Source organism: Saccostrea echinata, unplaced genomic scaffold (assembly GCF_033153115.1).
Source record: "Saccostrea echinata isolate AGI-Se365-2 ecotype Australia unplaced genomic scaffold, CSIRO_AGI_Sech_v1 ptg000044l, whole genome shotgun sequence".
NCBI classification, from domain to species: Eukaryota; Metazoa; Mollusca; class Bivalvia; order Ostreida; family Ostreidae; genus Saccostrea; species Saccostrea echinata.
Genome location: NW_026889793.1, coordinates 1,106,819 through 1,129,886, shown reverse-complemented (window position 1 = coordinate 1,129,886; position 23,068 = coordinate 1,106,819). Strand labels below are relative to the sequence as shown.

At 32.7% G+C, this 23,068-nt stretch overlaps 1 protein-coding gene and 1 long non-coding RNA gene across 2 annotated transcripts in view; both read right to left on the bottom strand.

Annotated features, from left to right (window-relative positions):
• Positions 1–17,127, bottom strand: part of LOC133201424 (uncharacterized) — a 63,907-nt gene extending 46,780 nt beyond the window's left edge. The window contains exons 1-3 of the mRNA XM_061337227.1: positions 17,122–17,127; positions 16,453–16,888; positions 3,199–3,249 (exon numbers count right to left, since the gene is read on the bottom strand). Coding sequence (XP_061193211.1) covers positions 3,199–3,249; positions 16,453–16,888; positions 17,122–17,127 — 493 coding nt within the window. The remainder of the gene's footprint in view (positions 1–3,198; positions 3,250–16,452; positions 16,889–17,121) is intronic.
• Positions 17,128–19,258, bottom strand: LOC133201397 (uncharacterized). Its single transcript, XR_009723084.1, has 3 exons — positions 19,202–19,258; positions 18,867–19,093; positions 17,128–17,250 (listed from the first exon to the last, which is right to left on the bottom strand). It is a non-coding gene; the product is annotated as an uncharacterized LOC133201397 (long non-coding RNA).
• Positions 19,259–23,068: the final 3,810 nt, after the last annotated feature.

Here is a 23,068-nt window from a genome sequence, read left to right as displayed (position 1 = left end):
GACTTCTTTTAACGACCCCCCTCCTTTTATTATCATGTCTTCTTTCATTTTCTATTTTGCTTCTTGTGTTGTTTTGTACTCATCATTATTTTTTTTCCTGTGGTGACTGGTTTACTTAGTATATTGCTCTTTAATACGACAAGTGCGCACCAGGAAATCCATTTTTTGTATTATTTCTTACGTTTTCTTGGCATGCAAATGTTAAAAATTGAATGTCTAACATATTAGACTAGATATCCAATTTTTTTGCTGTTTTCTTTAAAAAGGTTAAACTCTTTATAATTTTAATATAAAATTGTATTAATTTGCACACTTTGAAAATAAGATTCTATCTCTGATAAGTCTTCTGTTTAAAATATCAAAGAACTCACGGGTCTCTTTGATATACATCTCGAGCTCGTTAAATATCATAACACAGTAGGCTTGCATGTAATTGTGCCACAGTAACAAAACTGACTAGACATCAAAATCACTACCAATATCTCCAAAAACTTGCTTATAACTTTTTAAAGAAACATATAGAGTACCGACCAGACACAACTTAACACCAGAGCGAACCCCAAAAGCGAACCCCGAGTTCGCTTTGTGTTTGCTCAGGGTACGCTATTTACCCGGTAAAAATCTGGTTCCGCTTTGAGTGCGCTCCGGGTTTGCTGTGCGTTAGCTCGGGGTCCCCTCTGGGTTTGCTAGAGCGAACCCGGCGTTCGCTTTCAATCAAGCGTGAAGCGGACCCCCGCTTCATCTTACCGCGTGTTAGCTCCGCCCCTTACATATTCGAATCCAAGTATATATTCAGTTGCTGAAACGATTCATTGATGTTTAGTGTCGATCGGAAGCACGTATATGATCCTGCAAGCGACAATAGGAGAACATTAATAAAAAGAACAGAATATCTCACTATATAGTTCAATTTATTAGCAGTACGCGATCAGACAGAGTTCTAAATAATTTTTGTGTTAAATGCAATAAGCATATTTATAATGAATGAATAAAGATGTCTGAAATCCAAGGTAATGTACAGGTAATTCTACTTTTAAAGGGCTAGGACGTGGTTTGATATTTTCTGTATAATGTGTACGAAGTCGTGTACCTCGCCTTTTACACTTACACTTACAACTTTAGGTATACAAATGTTTTGATTAACTTCACATGGCGTACTGCTTGCGCCAATTGGTCAACGCCGTAACTTGATTGACAGTTCTGTTACGTAATACCGAACGCCGGCATTCTGGGTGCGCTTCTGAAATCCTGGTTCGATACCGGCTTTCGCTCTGGGTCCGCTGCGGGTTCGCTTTGGGTTCACTCCGGGTTCGCCTGAGGTCAGTCCTAGCGGACCAAAACCGAACACGGAAAGCGAACCCGGGGTTCGGTTGGGGTCCGCTTTCTCTTAGTTTGTGTTTGGTCGGTACTGTATATACTTCTTCATTTGGACATTTCATTTAGCCCTTTAGGTTTATCAAATGAACTTGTTCCATAATAAAACTTCTTTACCAAATTTTCCATTTGTCCTTGTCAAAATCACGACATATTACGGAATGCTACTGTTTTTACGAACAGTCGGAATCGGTCAGTATTGGAAATTTATTTATGAATTTTTTATGACATCATCACAGGGCATTAAAGAAGTTATGTGCAAATTGACGGAAAAATTCTTGTGTCCAAAATGAAAAAAAAAAAAAAAAAATTAAAACTACTAGCGCTCATGTTTTAGTGTTGCACGATACGCAATTAAAAACACCAATACTTTGCAAAATCTTCGGAATTTTTAGAGATATTATTCGGAAACTTATGTCTATCTTTCATACTAAGAATAATAACTTCAGTTCTCTTTAAGGCTTTAATTATAGAACTCAAATGAGGGATCTTTTTAAGAGATGAATTTAAGATTTGAGAATTCATGAGGGCATTAACTACGACGCTTCACGCCGGCATATTTCTTGAAGGGCGTTAGTGCTTCATGATAAATATGCAGGCGTGAAGCGTTGTAGTTCATGTACGTCTTGAATTCTCAAAAATTAAATTCATATCTTATATTAACATTATTTTTCTGGTGACTTGCCACATATTTGTCATTCAACGATCATTTTTACACTATTTTTGACTTCAATCACATAACAATGGAAATATTCTTACTCATCTCACGGTAGTTCATGAGAACATGAACTTTTTCTAATTTGTAAAGAATCTTAAGGAAAAAATATTTTGAAATGTAGATATTCATATATGAACTTGTGACATTTTTGGTCTCAAAATCAATCGGAATCTCTCTGAAATTAATGAGAGTCCTCACTTTGAGTTTTATTAAAACCTCAAACAGAACTAAAGTTATCGTGTAGATATCATTGTATGCAATATATGGATATCTTAGATACGTATCTGTTCCTTTCAATAAATTTTTAGTCAGTTTAAGGTTATGATATAAAATTTCAATACAAATGTATTTTATTATATTTTCATTCACAAAGCGGAACGACTTTTTGATATATCATCCAGAAACCAAACAGTTACAGATGATCGGACGAAAGCACTGATGAATGAACAGGTCCAAATCTACACCCCTTTTTAACTAAAGAGGGAGAGAAAAATGTGTTCTTTTTAAGGTTTTATCATCAAGAAATAAATAGATCGCGATTATTTGACATCCGTATGTGATGCCATATATAGTGATACATGTAAGATGATTTTTGTACCAATGCTCTTACTCAGATTCTTAGTATCGCAGTGCGAGGTAAATCAGCTATACATATAATCGATATCGGTTTGAGTTAAGCTAATCAAAATGCCAGCTATACACATATCTTTTGTCAACGGATTTCTGTGTGCTGTGTACCATGCGTGGTTCTAGAGGAAAAACGGGGGGATGTGCTGGAATTTTTTCAGTCAGTAAAATTTATATTATAAAACAATAAAAAAAAAGTCCTTAATAATGGAATCACACCAAAAACGTACGGAGTGCAAAATACACTTTCTGAATAATGTTAACGCCATGAAGTATAGATAAGCTGCTAAAGCAATGAAAATTATGTACATGTAAATTTAAGGACTTTGAATTCTTTCATTTGAAGATATTAACATTAAACGTCTTTCATTGTGCATTAATAAAATATTATCTTCATGAATGTATGATTAGAAATTAATTTTAAGGAAAACATGTTAAACCTTAATATGATTAATTTCTTAGTCAGGACAGGTGCTCACCTGAAACATTTGTCTTCCATGTGTTGTAATCATCTAAGGTTTCGAAAACACCTACGAAAGAGCAAAAATAGCGGAATTATAAAAAAAAATCATAAATGGACATTCCAATTGTCTTATTATTATGTGTAAGATAAATATAAGAAAACAAATCTTGCTTGTCATACCGCACTACCACTTGTCATTGAATGAGCAAAAATAGCGGAATTATAAAAAAATCATAAATGGACATTCCAATAGTCTTATTATTATGTGTAAGATAAATATATGAAAACAAATCTTGCTTGTCATACCGCACTACCACTTGTCATTGAAAGCCTTATTGCCAATCATACAGTGTGTTGTATATATACTATTCTTTGAGCCTAAAGTTATTCAATTAAAACAAGTACCTTAGATAATTAAAATCCTCCGCTTTTGGAATCTTACTGTTGGTAAGTAATAAAGAAATAAAATACATATTTAAAGATTCATTGGAATATAACAATGAGGTTGGTCACGTGATCAAATCCTTTAACACCTGAAGGGCTTGTTACTACTTTCTACACCAATTACCTCCTAGATACCCAGGCGCAGAGAAGAATTTCGTATAGATAAAACATTTTAACTTTAAAGATTCAATACAGTCCCCATCTTAACAGCAGACGTCTGACTCCATGAAATTTCACAATTTTTGAAGATGCAAATTTTCTCAACAAAATGGAACACTTAATTTATCAGCTCAATATCCAGGAGCAGAAAAGATTTTCGAAGAAATAATGTCAGGGTTCTCCATCATTTCAGATTTAACTGTGGCGCAAGACTTAAGCGAAGTGCTAATATTCGCGTTCATTTCGCGACTGAATTCGCGAAGGAACCACGAAATAAATTGATAAACACACAACCCCGATGAATCAATAGTTTAATACACAGATGACATTTATTATTTGGCAATTTGATTTATAAATTTATTAATAAAAGCAATTAATCGATATCGATTAAACATAGTGTAAAACAAAAATAAGGATGTTTCTAAAATATATGCATACTGTGAAAAAGACCCCCAATCATAAAACCCTATTTTAAAAAAAAAACTGTTTACAAAAGGTAAATTATAGAATGTTTATGAAAGGGCAGAAGAAATTCTGGTAAGTCACACATTACGCTAACATCTATATATATATATTTGTAATTATCGGTCTGAAGACTGAAATATCTTCAAACATGTGAATTTAAAAAATGCTTAAGTAATTTAGTCATAAAATATTTTGGTGGATCTATCGTTAATTTTTCAACATTACAAAAATACATGATTACCATACACGTACGATGTTTTTCACTCGCAGTGCCAATGCAATTTTAGAGATGTGATTATCTGTAGAACTATTAAAGCATGAATTAATCAATATCAAAAATTTCATTTGCAATTATCGTGAGGTATGGAAAATATGGCTTGTCTCTTTTCATTCAAGTGTCCAGCGAGGACTAGAAGATAATTGCTTGTGCAAGCCAAACAATGGGCCCTAATTAGAGTAAATTAACGGTTTAGCATTAGAAACTGAAAAATGGTACATAATTTGGAGGTTCATTTGGTTTTTAAATTTATATATTTATCTTACTGACAACGACTATCTTACTGTGGCGCTAATATTTTAACTGTGGGGGAACTATGGCGTTGATTTTTTAACTGTGGCGCTAAGGAGTTTAACTGTGGCGGGGCCGCCACGTTAAACGGCCCATGGAGAACCCTGATAATGTATTTTCACTCTTAAAGAAATAGAGCCCCACACTAAAATCAGAACCGTTCACCCAAATCGGAGAAATTAAGAATATATGAAAAGGCACTCTTGCTCATCATAACCTAGCATTTGGCTTGCTTTTTTAAATACCCAGGTGCAAAGAAATAATACATTTTCACAACATAATCAACAGAGCCTAAGCCTAGCATAAACCCCTGACCTACGAGGATGCAATTTTCATGATTCTGGAAAAGGCATCCTTGCTTATCATAATTATGCAAATTTTCTGCTAAATATTCAGGGACATAAGAAGATATTTAAAGAAAATATGCAAATCATTATCTGATCTATAGAGCCCTGTCCTAACACTAGAATCCCTGACCAAAGGGCCATGAAATTAAAAATTTTAGAAGAAGAAGCACCCCTGCTCATCATAAACATGCACTAAGCATGTTCCCTGAATATCAAGGAACAGAGGAGATTTCAAACAAGTGATAGATAGATAGATAGATAGATAGATAGATAGATAGATAGATAGATAGATAGATAGATAGATAGATAGATAGATAGATAGATAGATAGATAGATAGATAGATAGATAGATAGATAGATAGATAGATAGATAGATAGATAGATAGATAGATAGATAGATAGATAGATAGATAGATAGATAGATAGATAGATAGATAGATAGATAGATAGATAGATAGATAGATAGATAGATAGATAGATAGATAGATAGATAGATAGATAGATAGATAGATAGATAGATAGATAGATAGATAGATAGATAGATAGATAGATAGATAGATAGATAGATAGATAGATAGATAGATAGATAGATAGATAGATAGATAGATAGATAGATAGATAGATAGATAGATAGATAGATAGATAGATAGATAGATAGATAGATAGATAGATAGATAGATAGATAGATAGATAGATAGATAGATAGATAGATAGATAGATAGATAGATAGATAGATAGATAGATAGATAGATAGATAGATAGATAGATAGATAGATAGATAGATAGATAGATAGATAGATAGATAGATAGATAGATAGATAGATAGATAGATAGATAGATAGATAGATAGATAGATAGATAGATAGATAGATAGATAGATAGATAGATAGATAGATAGATAGATAGATAGATAGATAGATAGATAGATAGATAGATAGATAGATAGATAGATAGATAGATAGATAGATAGATAGATAGATAGATAGATAGATAGATAGATAGATAGATAGATAGATAGATAGATAGATAGATAGATAGATAGATAGATAGATAGATAGATAGATAGATAGATAGATAGATAGATAGATAGATAGATAGATAGATAGATAGATAGATAGATAGATAGATAGATAGATAGATAGATAGATAGATAGATAGATAGATAGATAGATAGATAGATAGATAGATAGATAGATAGATAGATAGATAGATAGATAGATAGATAGATAGATAGATAGATAGATAGATAGATAGATAGATAGATAGATAGATAGATAGATAGATAGATAGATAGATAGATAGATAGATAGATAGATAGATAGATAGATAGATAGATAGATAGATAGATAGATAGATAGATAGATAGATAGATAGATAGATAGATAGATAGATAGATAGATAGATAGATAGATAGATAGATAGATAGATAGATAGATAGATAGATAGATAGATAGATAGATAGATAGATAGATAGATAGATAGATAGATAGATAGATAGATAGATAGATAGATAGATCGATCGATAGATCGATCGATCGATCGATCGATCGATCGATCGTCAATAGAGATTCTCCCCATCAACAGAATTGCTTACTCTTTGGCCACAAATTTCACAATTTTGGTAAAAGCACCCTTGCTCACAATTACTATGCATTTAGTTATCTGCTTAATATCCAGGAGCAGAGAAGAAGATTTTCAAAGAAATAATGCACTTCACTATATTATCAATAGAGCACCGCTCTAACAACAGAACCAATGACCCAGGAGCCATACAATTTGAAACTTGGTATGAGGAATCCTTATACACCATAACTATATACTAAATTTGTTTGTTTAATACTCAGGATCAGAAAAGAATGATTTTTTAATATCATGCATTTTTACTTTATTATAAATGGATCCCCTTTTCACATGGCCTCCAGAACCCTTGACCCTTTCACGCTGAACACTAGGGAGCAGAAAAATGATTTTCAAGGAATTATGCATTTTCACTTAAACCGAAATCAATTTTACAAATTTGGCAATTTTACTTAGAAATGAAAAGAATGGATGCACTAGTACGATTTAAAATTAATGATTAGATTTTCTCACAGAATTTAAATCTATCTTCAACCCATGATAATAAGATTTTCAATGTTGACATTTTCAGAATGTAGGGATGAAAACAAAAACAGATAAAGAAAAACGGAAAACAAACACCCCCATGTTTGAAGAATGACAAAACGCACAGTGTAATACATGAATGTGTTTAAAAGTAATTGTCATTCCGGTTAAAAATAAAAAAAAAAGACTAAGCAAAAGAAAATAAATATCCAAAGATGCCATGAAAAGACAAATCTATGTTAACTAGCAGAAAATGTTGAATTTTTTTCATATATAAAGGACAAGATAGGCTAAGACCCCTTTTTGGCTCCTGGTTTGGGGTTTCTTTTAGAATGATGCAACAGTTTATCAATAGAAACCTGTTGTCACCCTGCCACAAAATGAGCATTGGTTCTAAGTTATGGGATACACTTAGGTCACAGGAAGGTCAGAAAATATGTCAATTTCCGAATTCAATTTTACAGCACATTTTGTTTCAGAAAATATAATCAATAGAAACCTGTTGTCACCCTGCCACAAAATGAGCATTGGTTCTAAGTTATGGGATACACTTAGGTCACAGGAAGGTCAGAAAATATGTCAATTTCCGAATTCAATTTTACAGCACATTTTGTTTCAGAAAATATAGAACACAAGCTTGCCTATGTACGAAATTTATATATTTCATACACTAGTATCAGATGCATCTTATGCATAAAAATCTCAGATAGAAAAACTTGTGCTCTATGTTTCAATAAGTGAAAAGTATCTCAAACCTGACGAAATTCCACCGGAATTCAGGAAATTCGGGAAAATATCCTACTTTTACACACTCTTGTGGCCTCCGTGTAATATTTGAATTAAAATAAGTGCTGTTTTTTTTTTTTTTTTAAAAGCATCATTATAAGTTCTTAAGTATAAATTGTTATAATTTTAAATGTGTTCTGATTTTTACATCAACTAAGGGGCCAGATTCAACCGTTACCATACCTTGTCCTTTGATAATAAAAAAAACACTATATAAAAACAGAATGAATCGTATTGTGGAAAAGGATGCACAACTTCGGAGAAATGTCCACTCCAAAGTTGTCTGTCCCAATTTTAAAGTTTAGCAACCTGCAGCTCTATTGCAATTATCAAAAACTTAATTAACAACTGAAAAAATGTGCATCATCAAACATTGTGGGATTAATCAAAGAATAGACATGAATAAGAATGTTACATGTAACTATATCAAAATTAGCACCATTGATAAATATCCCTGGGTGGGCACTTTTATTATTCATGTAAGATATCATTGGCCCTTTTCATAAAACATCTTACGACTACGACCAAAAATTCTTCAATTTACCAAAAGCATAAAAGTGTACATGTAGTATGTCAAAATTTTTTTTATAGTACCTTAGATTACATTATTTTTAAAAGAAGTTAATATCTTTATTAAACAAAGATTAAATGAGTTTTTTAAATCTTTATTTCAATTGTAAGATTTTTGTTAAAAGGGTCACATGCAATGAAGTCCTGAATATTTGGGATGTCATCAGTATAGGGGGGGGGGGGATGTTACAACAAGATTCTATCGTTGTATAAACATCATTATTTTGTTTAACATCAGCACAGCACAATTTAAAGCTTACATGATTCAGATGCAATAACAAAGATAGCATTCTTGGATTACTATTAATCATAAAACTATTTAAATATCCGACTGTGCATAAAAACAATGAAACAGTGAACACCAATAGAGATAAATCTAATTTTAAAAAGTATCTCCAGTGCACAAAAAAATAATAATTACTCCGAATTTGTCACTCTCTAAGAATTTAGTTTGTAAAAAGACGTATTTCCAGTGCACATGGAGTTACAAAATTAATTCCCATTTTTCACACAATTAGAATCTTGCTACAAATGCACTTCTAATGCTCAAGAAAAATAACAATTTCTCCAAATTTTGCACACTTTTAGAATCCTGTCGTCAATGAAATATCCAATACTTATCCGATTTTTTTTTTTTACGGAAATGTGTCTGGTCCTAAATTTTGAAAGCATCAATTTTTGAAACGCTTAGAAATACAATTTCACCTTAAACCTTAGATCACTTCAGTTCCTGTTACTGATTATTATTTCATGGGTCAGTTATCAGGAAATCCTCTCAACTTATTCGAGCTTCATCTCTGTTCTCACACTTTTCGAACCTACTTCCAGAACAATTTAATAAATTGACAGCCAATCTATTTCTTTTACATCGTTTTTAGACAGATCTTCACATTGAATGTTTTTAAAGCAGGTTCCGCATAACGCCGATAATCTTCTCATCTGTTTTAGCACTATTAGAAGTATCAATTGACTGAAACTGCATAAGATTCCAACACTTTTCCGCAACAAAATTAATCATCATCTTATATGTAATGATAATGTCTTTTTATCAAAATTCTGGAGTTTTCTTCTCCTTCCAGGTCAAAAGTATTCAAAACACTATCTGAGCCCCTCTAAATACTTTATTTATAAAAATTTCTTCATCTGTTTCCATGACTGCTCAGTACAATGAAAAGGTTTGAAACGACATTTGGACCAGATTCTCAGTAATCCATGAATAAAAGGGTAAAAGGGGGTGTTTGACTAAGCTATTGTGCTTTGTCATTGTTGAATATATAAATGGATTAGACTTTATTGTATAACAACAACGTTGGATATATATGAATGGGTAAATGTTTCTTTGGGGTCCAAAGCGGGGAATTTTTAAAATTACGCTAAATAACTCAATAGTGATAAATAGTTTAGAGAAAACATATACACAGAGACCTAAATCAAAGTGATCGCCGACTTGTGACGTCATTAATGTATTTTCTCTGTAGCGAATCCTTGCCATTGCAGTGCGCTCACTGGGATGTCTAGAAACAAATTTCCTGTGAAAAAATCAGGATTGTTGCGTCACGAATTGTTGCATTTTTCTGGGGAAACACAATTACTGAGAGCCAACTATCACTTATTTAAGCTACCCTAGACTTTACTAATTCGGAGGTCAAAAGGTATTGCTACGGAGTCGAGCGATCGATTGATGCAGACATCAGCTGACCATGACGTGACAGGTTCAAAGCTGTACTCAATATATCTTGTTTTTATTGTACAAAATAATGACACAAATTTAACATAACATCAATATTTATAAACAAGAGGCCCATGGGCCACAAAGCTCAAATGAGTAACTTTGGCCCTGCTGTTCTTCACCAGATTTACCCCCATGGAATACCTCATGTGGCCCTCGACCCTAAGGACAGGATTTAAACAATTTAGAAACAACACTACCTCTGAAAGCTTCCACATAAGTTTCAGCTTTTCTGGCATAGTGGTTCTTGAGGGAAATATTTTTAGAGATTTTTCCTATATATTACAATGTAAAACTTGGATTCCGTGATGTTACCCCGCCCTATCCTCGGGTCATGATTTGAAATCTACACTATGTCAGGATGCTTCCAAATAAGTTTCAGTTTTTCTGGCACAGTGGCTCTTGAGAAGAAGATTTTAAAAGATTTTTTTCTATATATTTTCAATGTAAAATTGGATTCTCTTCTGTTGCCACATCCTACCCCCGGGTGTCATGATTTGAACAATTTAGAATCAACTCTACCCAGTGATGCTTCAACATAAGTTACAGCTTTTTGGCCCAGTGGGTCTTGAGAAGAAGGTTTTAAAAGATTTTTTTCTATATATTTCAATGTAAAACTTGGATTCCCTGTTGTGGCCCCAACCTATCCAGGGGGGTCATGAATTAAATAATTTAGAATCTACACTTCCCCAAGATGCTTCCACATCAGTTTCAGCTTTTCTGACCCAGTGGTTCTTGAGGAGAGGATTTTTAGAGGTTTTTCTATATATTTCAATGTAAAACTGGGACTCACTATTGTACCCCAACCTACTCCCAGGGGTCATGATTAATTTAGAATTTACACTACACAAGGATGCTTCCACATAAGTTTCAGCATTTCAGGCCCAGTGGTTCTTGATAAGATTTTTTAAAGAGTTTTCTTGTATATATTTCTATGTGAAACTTGGATTCCCTATTGTGGCCTCACCCTACCCAAGGGGGTCATGATTCGAACAAGTAAGAATCTACACTTCCCCAGAATGCTTCCAAATATGTTTCAGCTTTTCTGGCCCAGTGGTTCTTAAGAAGAAGATTTTTTAATGACAACACCCTATTTTTGTCTTTTCTTGATTATATCCCCTTGTAAGGAGGTCTGGCCCTTCATTTTACCAATTTAAACTTCCCTTTACCCAAGGATGCTTTGTAACGTACCAACTTTGGTTAAAACAAGGATGCTTTGTAACGTACCAACTTTGGTTAAAATTGGTCCAATGGTTCTTCAGAAGACGTTGAAAATGTGAAAAGTTTACAGATGGACGGACGGACGACGATGGACAACTGGTGATCAAAAAGGTTTACTTGAGCTTTCAGCTCAGGTGCGCTTAAAATATTGATCATTGATCACTGAACTGAAAATAAAAATAAATAGGGAATTCACTGTAGTAACCATTGTAAACTGGTGTATAGCTTTTTAAAAGATGTCCAATTGACGAACTTATTTAAGTCTCAATTTGTTTAATTTAAGTGAACTGAATATTCAGTGTTTCATAGAATTTTTAAGGATTTTGTTTTCTTTTCGAAAATTGAGTCTTTCTGCTTTTTGGATGACACCAAACTCTATGGAAAATGTTGATAAGATGTACATGTGGCATACCATGTACCATCCAGTAAAGAATAATTATGTAAAATTTAAAAACAAGAGGCCCATGGGCCACAACGCTCACCTGATTAACTTTGGTCCTGCTGTTCTTCGTCAGATTCCCCCCCTTGTAACACTCATTGTGGCCCCATCCTACTTCCGAGGGTCATACATGTAATTTGAAAAATTTAGAATCTACACTACCTCAGGAAGTTTCCTTATGAATTTCAGTTTTTCTGGCCATGTGCTTATTGGAAAGACTTTTCCTATATATTTCAAAATAAAACTTTGAATCCCTATTGAGGCCCCACCCTACCCCCCGGGGGCTATGATGTGAACAAGTTAGAATCTACACTACCTCAGGAAACTTCCAAGTAAGTTACACCTTTAATGGCCCAGTGGTTCTTGAGAAGATTTTTAAAGAACATGGTACTGTTTTAATACAAATCTTGCTCTGTTTTTCTTAAAAATGAAAGTGTTGTAAAAGATTGAAACTTAAGCTTTCTGAATTTTTGAAATTCCATACAGAAAGATAAAAAAATTCATTTTTCTCACATAACCTTCTGAATGCCAATTATGACATCATAACCTTGTGCATTTTCTCGTATTTTCTTAAAAGTTGTAGAAGACACCAATTTTCAAAGAATTTTACACAACATATCTGAAAATTAAGGTGGGCAAGGACTGTGGACACTTTTTCATAAGGAAAATAACCCTTGAAATGGGTCGTTTTGAGGCTTTTTCTGTTTAAAATAGAGAAATGCATCAAATTAATGACGTCATGTTTCCAGAATGGTACTCCTTCATGTCACATTCTTTCCTGATTTATCACAGTCATATACTCAACTAATATTTAAGCCAGTTTCAAAACTTTTTGAAAATAATAAATTTTTAGGGCACAATAAAGCTAAAACCGTACCTTCTTCTTTTTATAATTCAATATAATTTTTCGATTCCCTATTGTGGCCCGACCCTACCCCTGGGGGCATGATTTGAACAATTTAGAATCTATACTACCTCAGGAGGCTTCCACATAAATTTCAGCTTTTCTGTTCCAGTGGTTCTTGAGAAGAGGACTTTTCAATGATTTTCTATGTATATATTTCAATGTGAAACTTTGAGACATTAAATTGTTTGTAATGTTCATTCAAAGGCAGACTTGGCCTCCCATTGTTTCCTGTAGTAAAATAAAATTCTTCATTGTTAATATATGATTTTTTTTCTTGTTGAATAATATTTTAAAACCCTAATTCCTTCCTTCCTAAAAAAAAAGGAGGATTTTCGTTTTTAGTTAATTCTCTTCTTCTTTTTTTTTTTGCTTGTCAAAGAATTTTCATGTCAGTTATTTTTCCTCTCCGCCCTCTCCTTACATACCATGATTATAGCATGATAGAATGCTACATCCATGGCCTGTTGTTGAAATTGAATAAGGATCGTCGGATTTTTATAATTATTGCTAAAAATCAAAAGATAAGTGCGATCAGGAGACGTAGGCAATCAAGATTTGTTTCTTTAAAAAAAAATGCCAAAGGCTTTTTTTCAGTGAGTTGCACCTTGTTAAACCTTCTCGAATTTTGACAGCTGTTCTATCTTATCATGCAACTTATATACCGTCGAGTTTATTAGTCTATTTAACAAATTAGAAAATACCTCAACAGCTTCTTCAATATGGAGGGTAATCGTGTTCAAAAATCCAGACTTGTAAGTTTGTAAATCCAAACTTGTAAGTTTGTAAATCCAAACTTATAATCGTATCAGTTTCATAGTCTACAAATGTAAGTAGGTAATTCCGACATCCTAGCATGTAGTTCCGAACATACAACTGTGTTGACTTTGAGTTTATACTATGAATGTGTGTATTTTTGATGTTGTAAACTTTGTTTTCCGGAATTTATATTTCCGCGCTCTGAATAAAACACAAATACAATTGACAAGTCTACAAATGTAAAGTCTACATGATTGTCGAATTTTGATTATGAGAAACTATGGAGAGGCATCAGTGTCACATTTTTTCCCTTTTTTTATTCTAACTTCATCTTTTTCCAACTGAAATAAATTATTTAGATTTTATTTTTTTTTATTCTAATTTCCAATTTTATATTAATATTTTCATTTGAATTCGTTATTTAATTTTAATTCTAACTTTTTGTTTATATATTCCAATTTTATTTTATCTTCTTAATTTTATTTTATTTGACGATGTGACATGAATCATTACCCGCTTATTCACGGCTTGCGCGGATCTAGAGGGGCTTCGGTTTTTAAGGTCTCAACCGAAGGGGGGGGGAGGGGGATCCAAAAAAATTGACGATGAAATAAATAAATAAACTGCCCAAACTCCTCCTTCGTGGGAGGCGATGTTTAGGATATCTTTAACTTTTCAGTAACTTTTTTTTCAACGCAAGAAGTTGCCAGAGTTTAATGATACTGCAAAATAAGGGGGATGGGGGGTGGGGTAGTTGGGCATAAAGCCTATAAATGAATTTTCATATTAAAACAGCTGCAAAGGATTATTCTCCACACAAAAAAGTTGGGAGCCTTTCGATCCCTCCTACTTCGGACCTGAGATTTGTTAGTGAAAAAAAAATTTTCTCTGTCCTACTTTAAAAAAATAACTTAAAGATACCTGATATTTGTGTACCATAAGCGGGCAATCAAAAATGGCGGTCATATTTATCATATTTGAAACATCTTGCACCAGGGCCATAAAACTTAGACGGGCTCATTTTTGATCACAGTCTCACATTTACCAAAGGAATTAATAGTATGTAGAAAAGAGAGACTGGGATCATAAGTGAGCTCATCTAAGTTTTATGGCCCCGAACCAGGTCCGTAGGTAGCAAGTGGGGTGAGGGTGCCAGTATATATTATACCAATTTAAAAAAAAAAGCAATTTCTGATTGTGCCCCCTCAATAATTTTGTCGGTAAATACATAAGAAAAGAAATAAGGCTAATTCATCGTTGTGCCCCCTCAACAGGAATGTTTCATTGGGGGGGGGGGGGGGCTTATCAAGAAAGTTTTGTTTTGTGCCCACTGCTACCCCCCCCCCCCCCCAATGAAAATGCTTCCTACGGGCTGGAAACGAGAGAAAACACGCAAGAATGACATCATATGGTTTTTAAAATGAAAAAAAAATGTTCCATGGAAATGTTTCTACGTTTCGTATGTTTTGTAGCTAGACTGTTCGCCAAGATCTATGTGTACCTGTACATAAAAGACCGTAGCGCCCCTTTTCGTTTAAATTTTATTCGGATTTCTTAGTTTAACTCTGTAAGTTCTATTTTTTTAAACAAACTTTCGATTTTGCATATAGTTATTACCAAAAAAAAAAATTAAGTATTAAGTTAGGTGAAGTGAAACATAATTGAAATTTTAAAATAGAATCAAAATACGAAAGGAATCAAAATTGCCATAATAAAATAAATAAAATAAAATAAAACTGGAAAATATAAACAAGAACAGGCACGGATCCGGGGGGGGGGGGGGGGGGGTACCATCCCAGTCCAAAAAAATCCAACCCAGAAATTTCTTGACAAGCAAAAAAAAAAAATAATAAATAAATAAACTCCTTTCCCAAGCATGAAAACCCTATTTCGCGCTCGCGTGCGTGTGTGTGTGTTGGGGGGGGAGGGAGGAACGGGGGGGGGTAGTCGTCAACTTAACACAGATCAGCGTTTTCGAGGGGGATCCAAGGTCACTTTTAGTTCGTTTAGTATAAACATTTAATAAGTCTGCAAATTTCAGGGGGAGGGGTGGGGGGTCCGGACCCCCTTCTAGATCCGCGCCTTCAAGAAGTAAGAATTGAAATAAGAAATAAAAAATGAAGAATTTAATTTGGAAAACAAAAAGATAGAATAAACAAGAAAATAAGACCATTAAAAATAATTGTGGCACTGATGACCCTCCATAGGTTCTCATATCAAAATTCGACAAACGTGTAGACTTTACATTTGTAGACTTGTCAGTTGTCTTTGTGTTTTATTCAGAGCGCGGATATATAAATTCCGGAAAACAAAGTTTACAACATCAAATCAAAAATACACACATTCATAGTATAAACTCAAAGTCAACACAGTTGTATGTTCGGAACTACATGCTAGGATGTCGGAATTACCTACTCACATATGTAGACTATGAAACTGATACGATTACAAGTTTGGATTTACAAACTTACAAGTCTGGATTTTTGAACACGATTACCCTCCATACTTCAATGAACTCTTTAATGTCTTAACCAAAACTTTTGGTAAATACCCCAATAATTCAATACATTGAAGGCTATAATATCTTGACAAGGTAAATGAAAACGTCAAATTTCTAATGTTTGAAATTTTCTATACATCCCACTGAAGGCGCTGCGAACGCTGGAACATATTTTTCCGCAAAGCAAGTCAAGATCCCTTTGCTTTAGGTAGTTTATACAGACTCTCTCTCTCTCTATATATATATATATATATTTATATATATTATCATATTCACCAGCCTTTGTTCCACCATAAACTCTTTCTTCTATTTCACTATTGACACCGGCCTCAATAACATTAGTCTCTGTGTTACCATGGCTTCTTTCTTCTGGTTTACTATTGAATTCAGCCTCTATGACACCGTGCACTCCTTCCTCTGATTCTCTATTGATGCCAGCCTTTTGAAAACCATAAACGTTTCCTTCTGGTTTACTATTTACACCTGCTTCTGTGTCACCATGGGTTCTATTCTCTGGTTTACTATTAACACTAGCCTCTGTTACACCATGGTTTTTTTCCTTTGGTTTACTACAGGTATCAGCCTCTGTGACATCATGGACTCTTCTCTTTAATTCACTTTTGACACTAGTCTCTGTGAAAACAAGCTCCCTTTTCTCTAGTCCGCCTGTTTTCAGTATCGTAACTCTTGCTAAATGAAATGATTTATATTCCTATCATATTTATTTTAAATTTGAAAAACAAATTTCTTATTTTAAATTTGGTATTTTATAATTTAGTGAGACACTTACATTATTTCTTGTAAAGATGCTCTGATATTTTGTACTAATTGGGTTTATTAACCAATCACAAACTAAGAAATGTAATTATTAATATTTTCTACAGAAATATTTAGATAAAAATATAGATTGTATACACAAACATAATACGTAATACTCATTCTTACCAGCATCGTCAATATTATAAGTTGGCAGCAATGGTGTACTAAATGTACAATCATCAAGACTACTGGTGCATCTTTGGTATGAGTCACTTTCAGAACCGCTTTCCTTTTTTTCTTCAAAATAATCTGTGTCTACAATGATTATACTAGAATTTTATTTGAATAACATTCAGTTTTAGAAACGCTCTACGCTATATTTAAAACAAAGGTAGAACATGTCTTTTCTGTTAGTAATTTTAACTGTTTACATAAAAAAGAAAACAGTTTTAGGTATCTCCTTTTTGTTATAAGACCATTCTTAATATAATATAGTCAACCATCCACGTACAGATGTAGGTACGTTTTGATATTGAAATCATCAAATGCGATTTTTAAAAATACACAAAGACAGTAATCCAAAAATTTTCAAATCTTTATACTTTTCGAATTTCAACTATATTTCGTTCTGCAAAAGATTAAAAATGAAACAATCAAATACCTTGATTATTCATGCCATTCACATTGCATTTCAGAGTATTACCTATCAGTGTGGTTTTTGTGAATAGGTGAGTAAGAATGAGAGAGACACTTAACAGAATCATAACTCAAGATAGCATTAATTCCTTCTAATACATGTATATATTTTGTCTAATATCAACAACTAATGATATTATATGATTGAATATCTCCTAGGCCTGGATAATATCAAACATTGTAGAAAAAATACTACGATGTGTTCACCTGCATATGACCTTCCTGGTGAACAAAAGGATTTATCAAAATAGATAAACTTGAAAGTGACACAAATGACTTTGAAACTTTGAAAAGTTATTTCACTTGCACCCGAAATCCACTCATGTGTACAATATATTCAGGCTCATAGAATCAGGATGGGAATGGGTCGTTTGTTATTGGTGTTGCAGGGGGCCTGTACTTGATTTATATCATTTTATCATTGAATCGTATTATAAAACGTTTGGGCTATATTATACTTTGAAGGTGACTAAATCATCGAATTGACCTCAGGAAACAGCATTAAAATGTATACAATCGTTATACATGTATACAGAACCGACCGAACACAACCTAACACCAGAGCGAACCCAAAGCGCACCCAGGGTTCGCTTTGGGTCCGCTACGGGTTCGCTTTCAGAAATTTTGGGACCGCTCTGGGTGCTATTCGGGTTCGCTCTGCGTTAGCTCGGGGTCAGCTCTGTGTCTGCTCGAGCGAACCCGGCGTTCGCTTTCCGGGTTCGCTTTACGCACTCATGCGTGAAGCGGACCCCGCTTTAATCTTGCCGTCAGTAAGCCTCGCCCCTTGTATATTCCAAATACAGTGGTGAAATCGATCATTGCTGTTTTTATGGCGATCGAAACATGTACATGTAAGTGACAATATGGAGAACGTTGATAAATTTTCAAGAATTTCACTGTACATTCGACGTAGAATTATCACTTTTATTTTTGTTAACTTACAAGTACATATATATCTCGAAAGAAAAAAAGGTGTTGAATTTATTTTCGATGTATAGGATGGAGTGAAATTGATAAGAGTATCTTAACAAAAAAGCTTTCAAATTCATTTGTTTACATTATTCATGCGTGAATAGTTTTAAAATCAGTTGGATCTTCCAATTGTAATTGCAATTGCTAAATCGTAATTTAAATGTTTGAAAGACAAACAACTGAATTATGATCTTATCTATGAAATAGCTGAGACATACATGTATATTTACTAAATTATAACATTCAAATAAAGCAATGTATACCTGGATCTGGTTCTTTAGTCTTGTTTTTCCTCCTTTGTTTTCTTCTCCACAGAAGAACTCCTAAGAACAGGAGGACGATGAGGAGAATCACTCCAGCACAAAGTCCCCCTACTATTGCACCAATATCGGCGGTTTCGTACTCCTGGATTGTGATCGTTTGATTATTTATTTTCGTAGTGTTGTACACGTCAAGGTCTAAGTTTATTTCAGTTGTAAATACCCCTGATCTGTAAAAGATATTCTGTGTTCTGTTTGAAAAATTTTATTGATCATGTAATGCTAACCCCATACATACATGTGAGAGCACGTTTGATGAATGTATTTCTTTTACTTACGTTACTGCACAGGAAGGGTCGGCAAGATAGCATCGGTCTTGTGTATTTATTCGTTGACATGCAGGATCTAAATCAATTATGAAAATGGAATATTCGTATAGTGGTTAAGTGTTATCAAAATATAAAACAGAAAAAACTTATTTTTTCTCTTACAATTGTAATTTTCATTGCTCCTGAAAGCATCATCTGGACAGCCTGATAAAAACCCTGAGCAGTCGCTTTGGAACAGTTTTCCCTCAGCTGTTTCCAAACAGATTCCTAAAAAAAACACATGACTGATTTTGTAAAAAAAAAAAAAAAAAAAAAAAAAAATGAAAAGATTCTTACAAGTGTAACAATAAAATATGGATCGTTATTTTATGTTTACTTGGGTTCTTGTCTTTGATTCATGTCTTTGATAAGTCGATTATTTATTGGTAATTGACTCTTGTATAAATTCCATGATATCATTGGTCTTTGTTAAACCAAAACTTTTAATTGCTCACCTCTTTGTACTATCCCCATGATTCCATTATGACATAATTCTACCAGACCGGTCTTCTCTACGTTTGGAAGACATATATACTGATCATTACCATACTTGTCACGACCACAGCCCAGTCTTGTAGATGCATTTCTAATATCTGTAAGGTTTTGTGGACAAGACTCGACAATACCATCCATAGCTGCACAGGAAATGAAGTCGATAGAAACTTAATCGGATTATTAAATTTTAGAATATGCAATAATACCATAAAATAAATATAAACTGCAATACTCTCCTTTATTAAAAGCTATATAAGTAATAAAAATAAAATCGATGAGGTCTTGTGGAGATATCTCTTTTTAACAAAACTTTCTGCCTTAATGTTTCAAATAGAAAAGCAAATAAGCAAAATGTCAAAACTTCTATAGCACGTATTGCCATAACAGGTTGGTTGTACCGATTGAAAAAGCGCTCAGTTTAGTATTTTGCATTCGCTTTGTCTTTAAAATGTTACATCATATGAACAAAAATGATATAATTGATAATGCTTAAACAACCTGAAAATACTTGGACTACACTTCAACAGGACGTATGTTAAAAAGATGTGTAAAGCCCTAGGATGGCATAGGTACACAATATGACTAATATATAGTTACTGATAATTTTTTTAACGAACATGTAAGTGAAATATAAAATAACTCTCATAATAATTGATGCATTTGGCAATTTATTCTTTTTTTCTGAGATTATAATGATTTCTAAGTATAACGCTTATATGTCTATAAGTGTTCTTAATTTTGATATAAATAGTTTTTATATTCATCCCAGAAAACAATTCAATTTCAATTGGATAAAAATTCTTAGGTGACGTTTTCAGATATACTGAAATGATAATTTGTCTGTCATGTTATAGTTAAACACATATGAAGGAATGTTAAATTGTTTATTTAAAAATGTTTTCTGCATGACATATATCATTGTTTAAATCTACGTTTCCAGAATCAGAGATTTTCAAGATAAAGATATGGTTATCAGTAATGACTGGTACTGACTTACTGTGTACTAGTTCTTGGAAAACTGACATTGAAATATTGAAAATAAGAGAACTAGAAATTAGGATTAAGAACATTATCATATAGAGTTTGTTTTTATATAATTCAAGATCATATGTGAGATTTTTTGGTTTGCATTGACAGTGCGCGGAAATATATTATAATGTTCTACAGGCATGCTTGCGAAAATTTCTTATGATGTGTCTTAAAACGTGTCTACGGATATTTCTTAGGACTATCTCAAGATACGACTTCCTTGGAGTTTAAAATGAAAGCATCTTAAGGAGGTTGGGTCTTGCCATCCAAAGTAATGAGAATTTTTTATCAAGTATATTTTTAGAATTTATACACATAGCTTAATTAAAAATCAAAACAAAAAATGGGGGTCAATGCGCTTTTCTTTTGGCGCTACAGAGCATTTAGTTTGACCTTTTTGCACTGTAAATACGTCTTACACATAAATCAATTGTTAAAGTTTTTCCTCCAATATTTTTTGTTCAAATAAATTATGGGAACAAACACAGTCTTATTTCATCTTGAATAGACACATTAAAATTTGTGACAACGAAATTTTTCTCAAATTACTCCGCATGTTCAATTATTGACCTTTTTGCACTCAAAAAATTCATTTTTCTGGCATTAAAAATTTAACAAGCAAAAAGTAATGACATTTTACTGAATTTAAGAAGAATGGTTAAAAGTATCTTATATATTCAGAAAAGAAAACAAAAAGTGGGGGTCTGTGATGTTAATTTTAAGATATTACTAAAATAGTGCTAATTTTAAGCTTAAAATAGGGATATTTTTTCTTGATTTTCACAATATATTCGTTATATTTATCAAATATGATGATAGAATTCATGATAGTTTATTTAATATATAATTTAGGACCAGTATAAAATTCACTGCATAAAATAACTCTGTGTGCAGACTGCATGTAAAAATAGGAATCCAAACTTAACATACTTTAAATACTTCGAGAGAGAAAAAATGATCATTTTCTTCTAAAAAACCTTCCGCCACAAAATATAGTTCCTCGCTTAATGCTTTTGGTATGGAATCTAATCATGGAGTTTTAACTGAATATAGTTTAATTGGCATTGTAGAATCCAAAATTATTGTAGAATTGAAACTTTTACGCAGAATTTTTGAAATATAGGTTAAGATGTAAATCTGCTCAAAAGCTCAGGAGCGAACCTCGTTAAGAATGGATGTTATTTTCATGTACACTATACATAGTAAAATATTTTGATGAAACATAAAAGTACCTGTACTTACAAAAGTTTTTTTTTTTTTTTTTGCACCATTGTGATAGATAAAAAAAATATCAGACAGAAGGAAGTTTCAGATTCCATTAGGTCAGAAAATGGAGGGGGTACTATCTTTTGATATTGTAGTTATGTTAAAGATACTATGCCCTCCTAATCCTCGCCAATAACCCACCCTTAAGGGAATTAAAAAACAAGGATTTTTATGTTAATCTTTAAAGGATTTAAATAAACCTACTTCAGAGATTTTTCTTAACTGCTAGCTGTTTAATTATAAAACAATTTTGTTCCACTCCTGACTGCAGTAAAATTAAAAAATAAAACCATAGAACACAAAAATTCATAAAGTGTTGGCAACATCATGTGGAAACAAAATAGTGCAATATTTATAGTCCAATACTTCTTATTAAAACACATGAAATATTTTAACCAGGCATTATCTCTTGAATTATTCCCTATTTATTTAAAACAAAAATGGCTAAAATATATATTTAGAAAATAAAATATATTTTATAATATATTTTCCTTCACAGGAACCAAAAACATTCCAAAATAAAATTCAGAGAATCATATACTGATAAAAGTTTTTTCATGCTGGGGAGCAAAACATCAAATGTTGCACTCCTGACATTATTTGGTATGCACAGATACTTGACTTTCATTAACTTAATTCTGCTTCTGATTTATATAACATTTTTAAATCTAAAATTGTATATCAGTTATTGTTTTACGCTTTGAAAATTCTTTTTTCACTTATAATAATTGTCTTTCAGATTTTCAAAATTGATGTTTTTTTATTAATATTATTATTTTATTTATTTATAAATATTATTATTATTTTGCGACAGTACATCTTTTCTGTTGCATTCCTGACATGATAAATCATTTTTTTCCAACCAATTTGGTCAAATAAAAGTTTCGACAGTCTACATTTAAAGCTCATTACTTTGAAAATTATCAGGAAAGTCTCTATTTCAAACATAAACCATTATTATTTATTTCACATATTTTCCAAAATAAGAATAAATTTTCAAAATGTCACAGAAAGTGCTGCACTCCTGATATTTTTAACTTTTTTGTG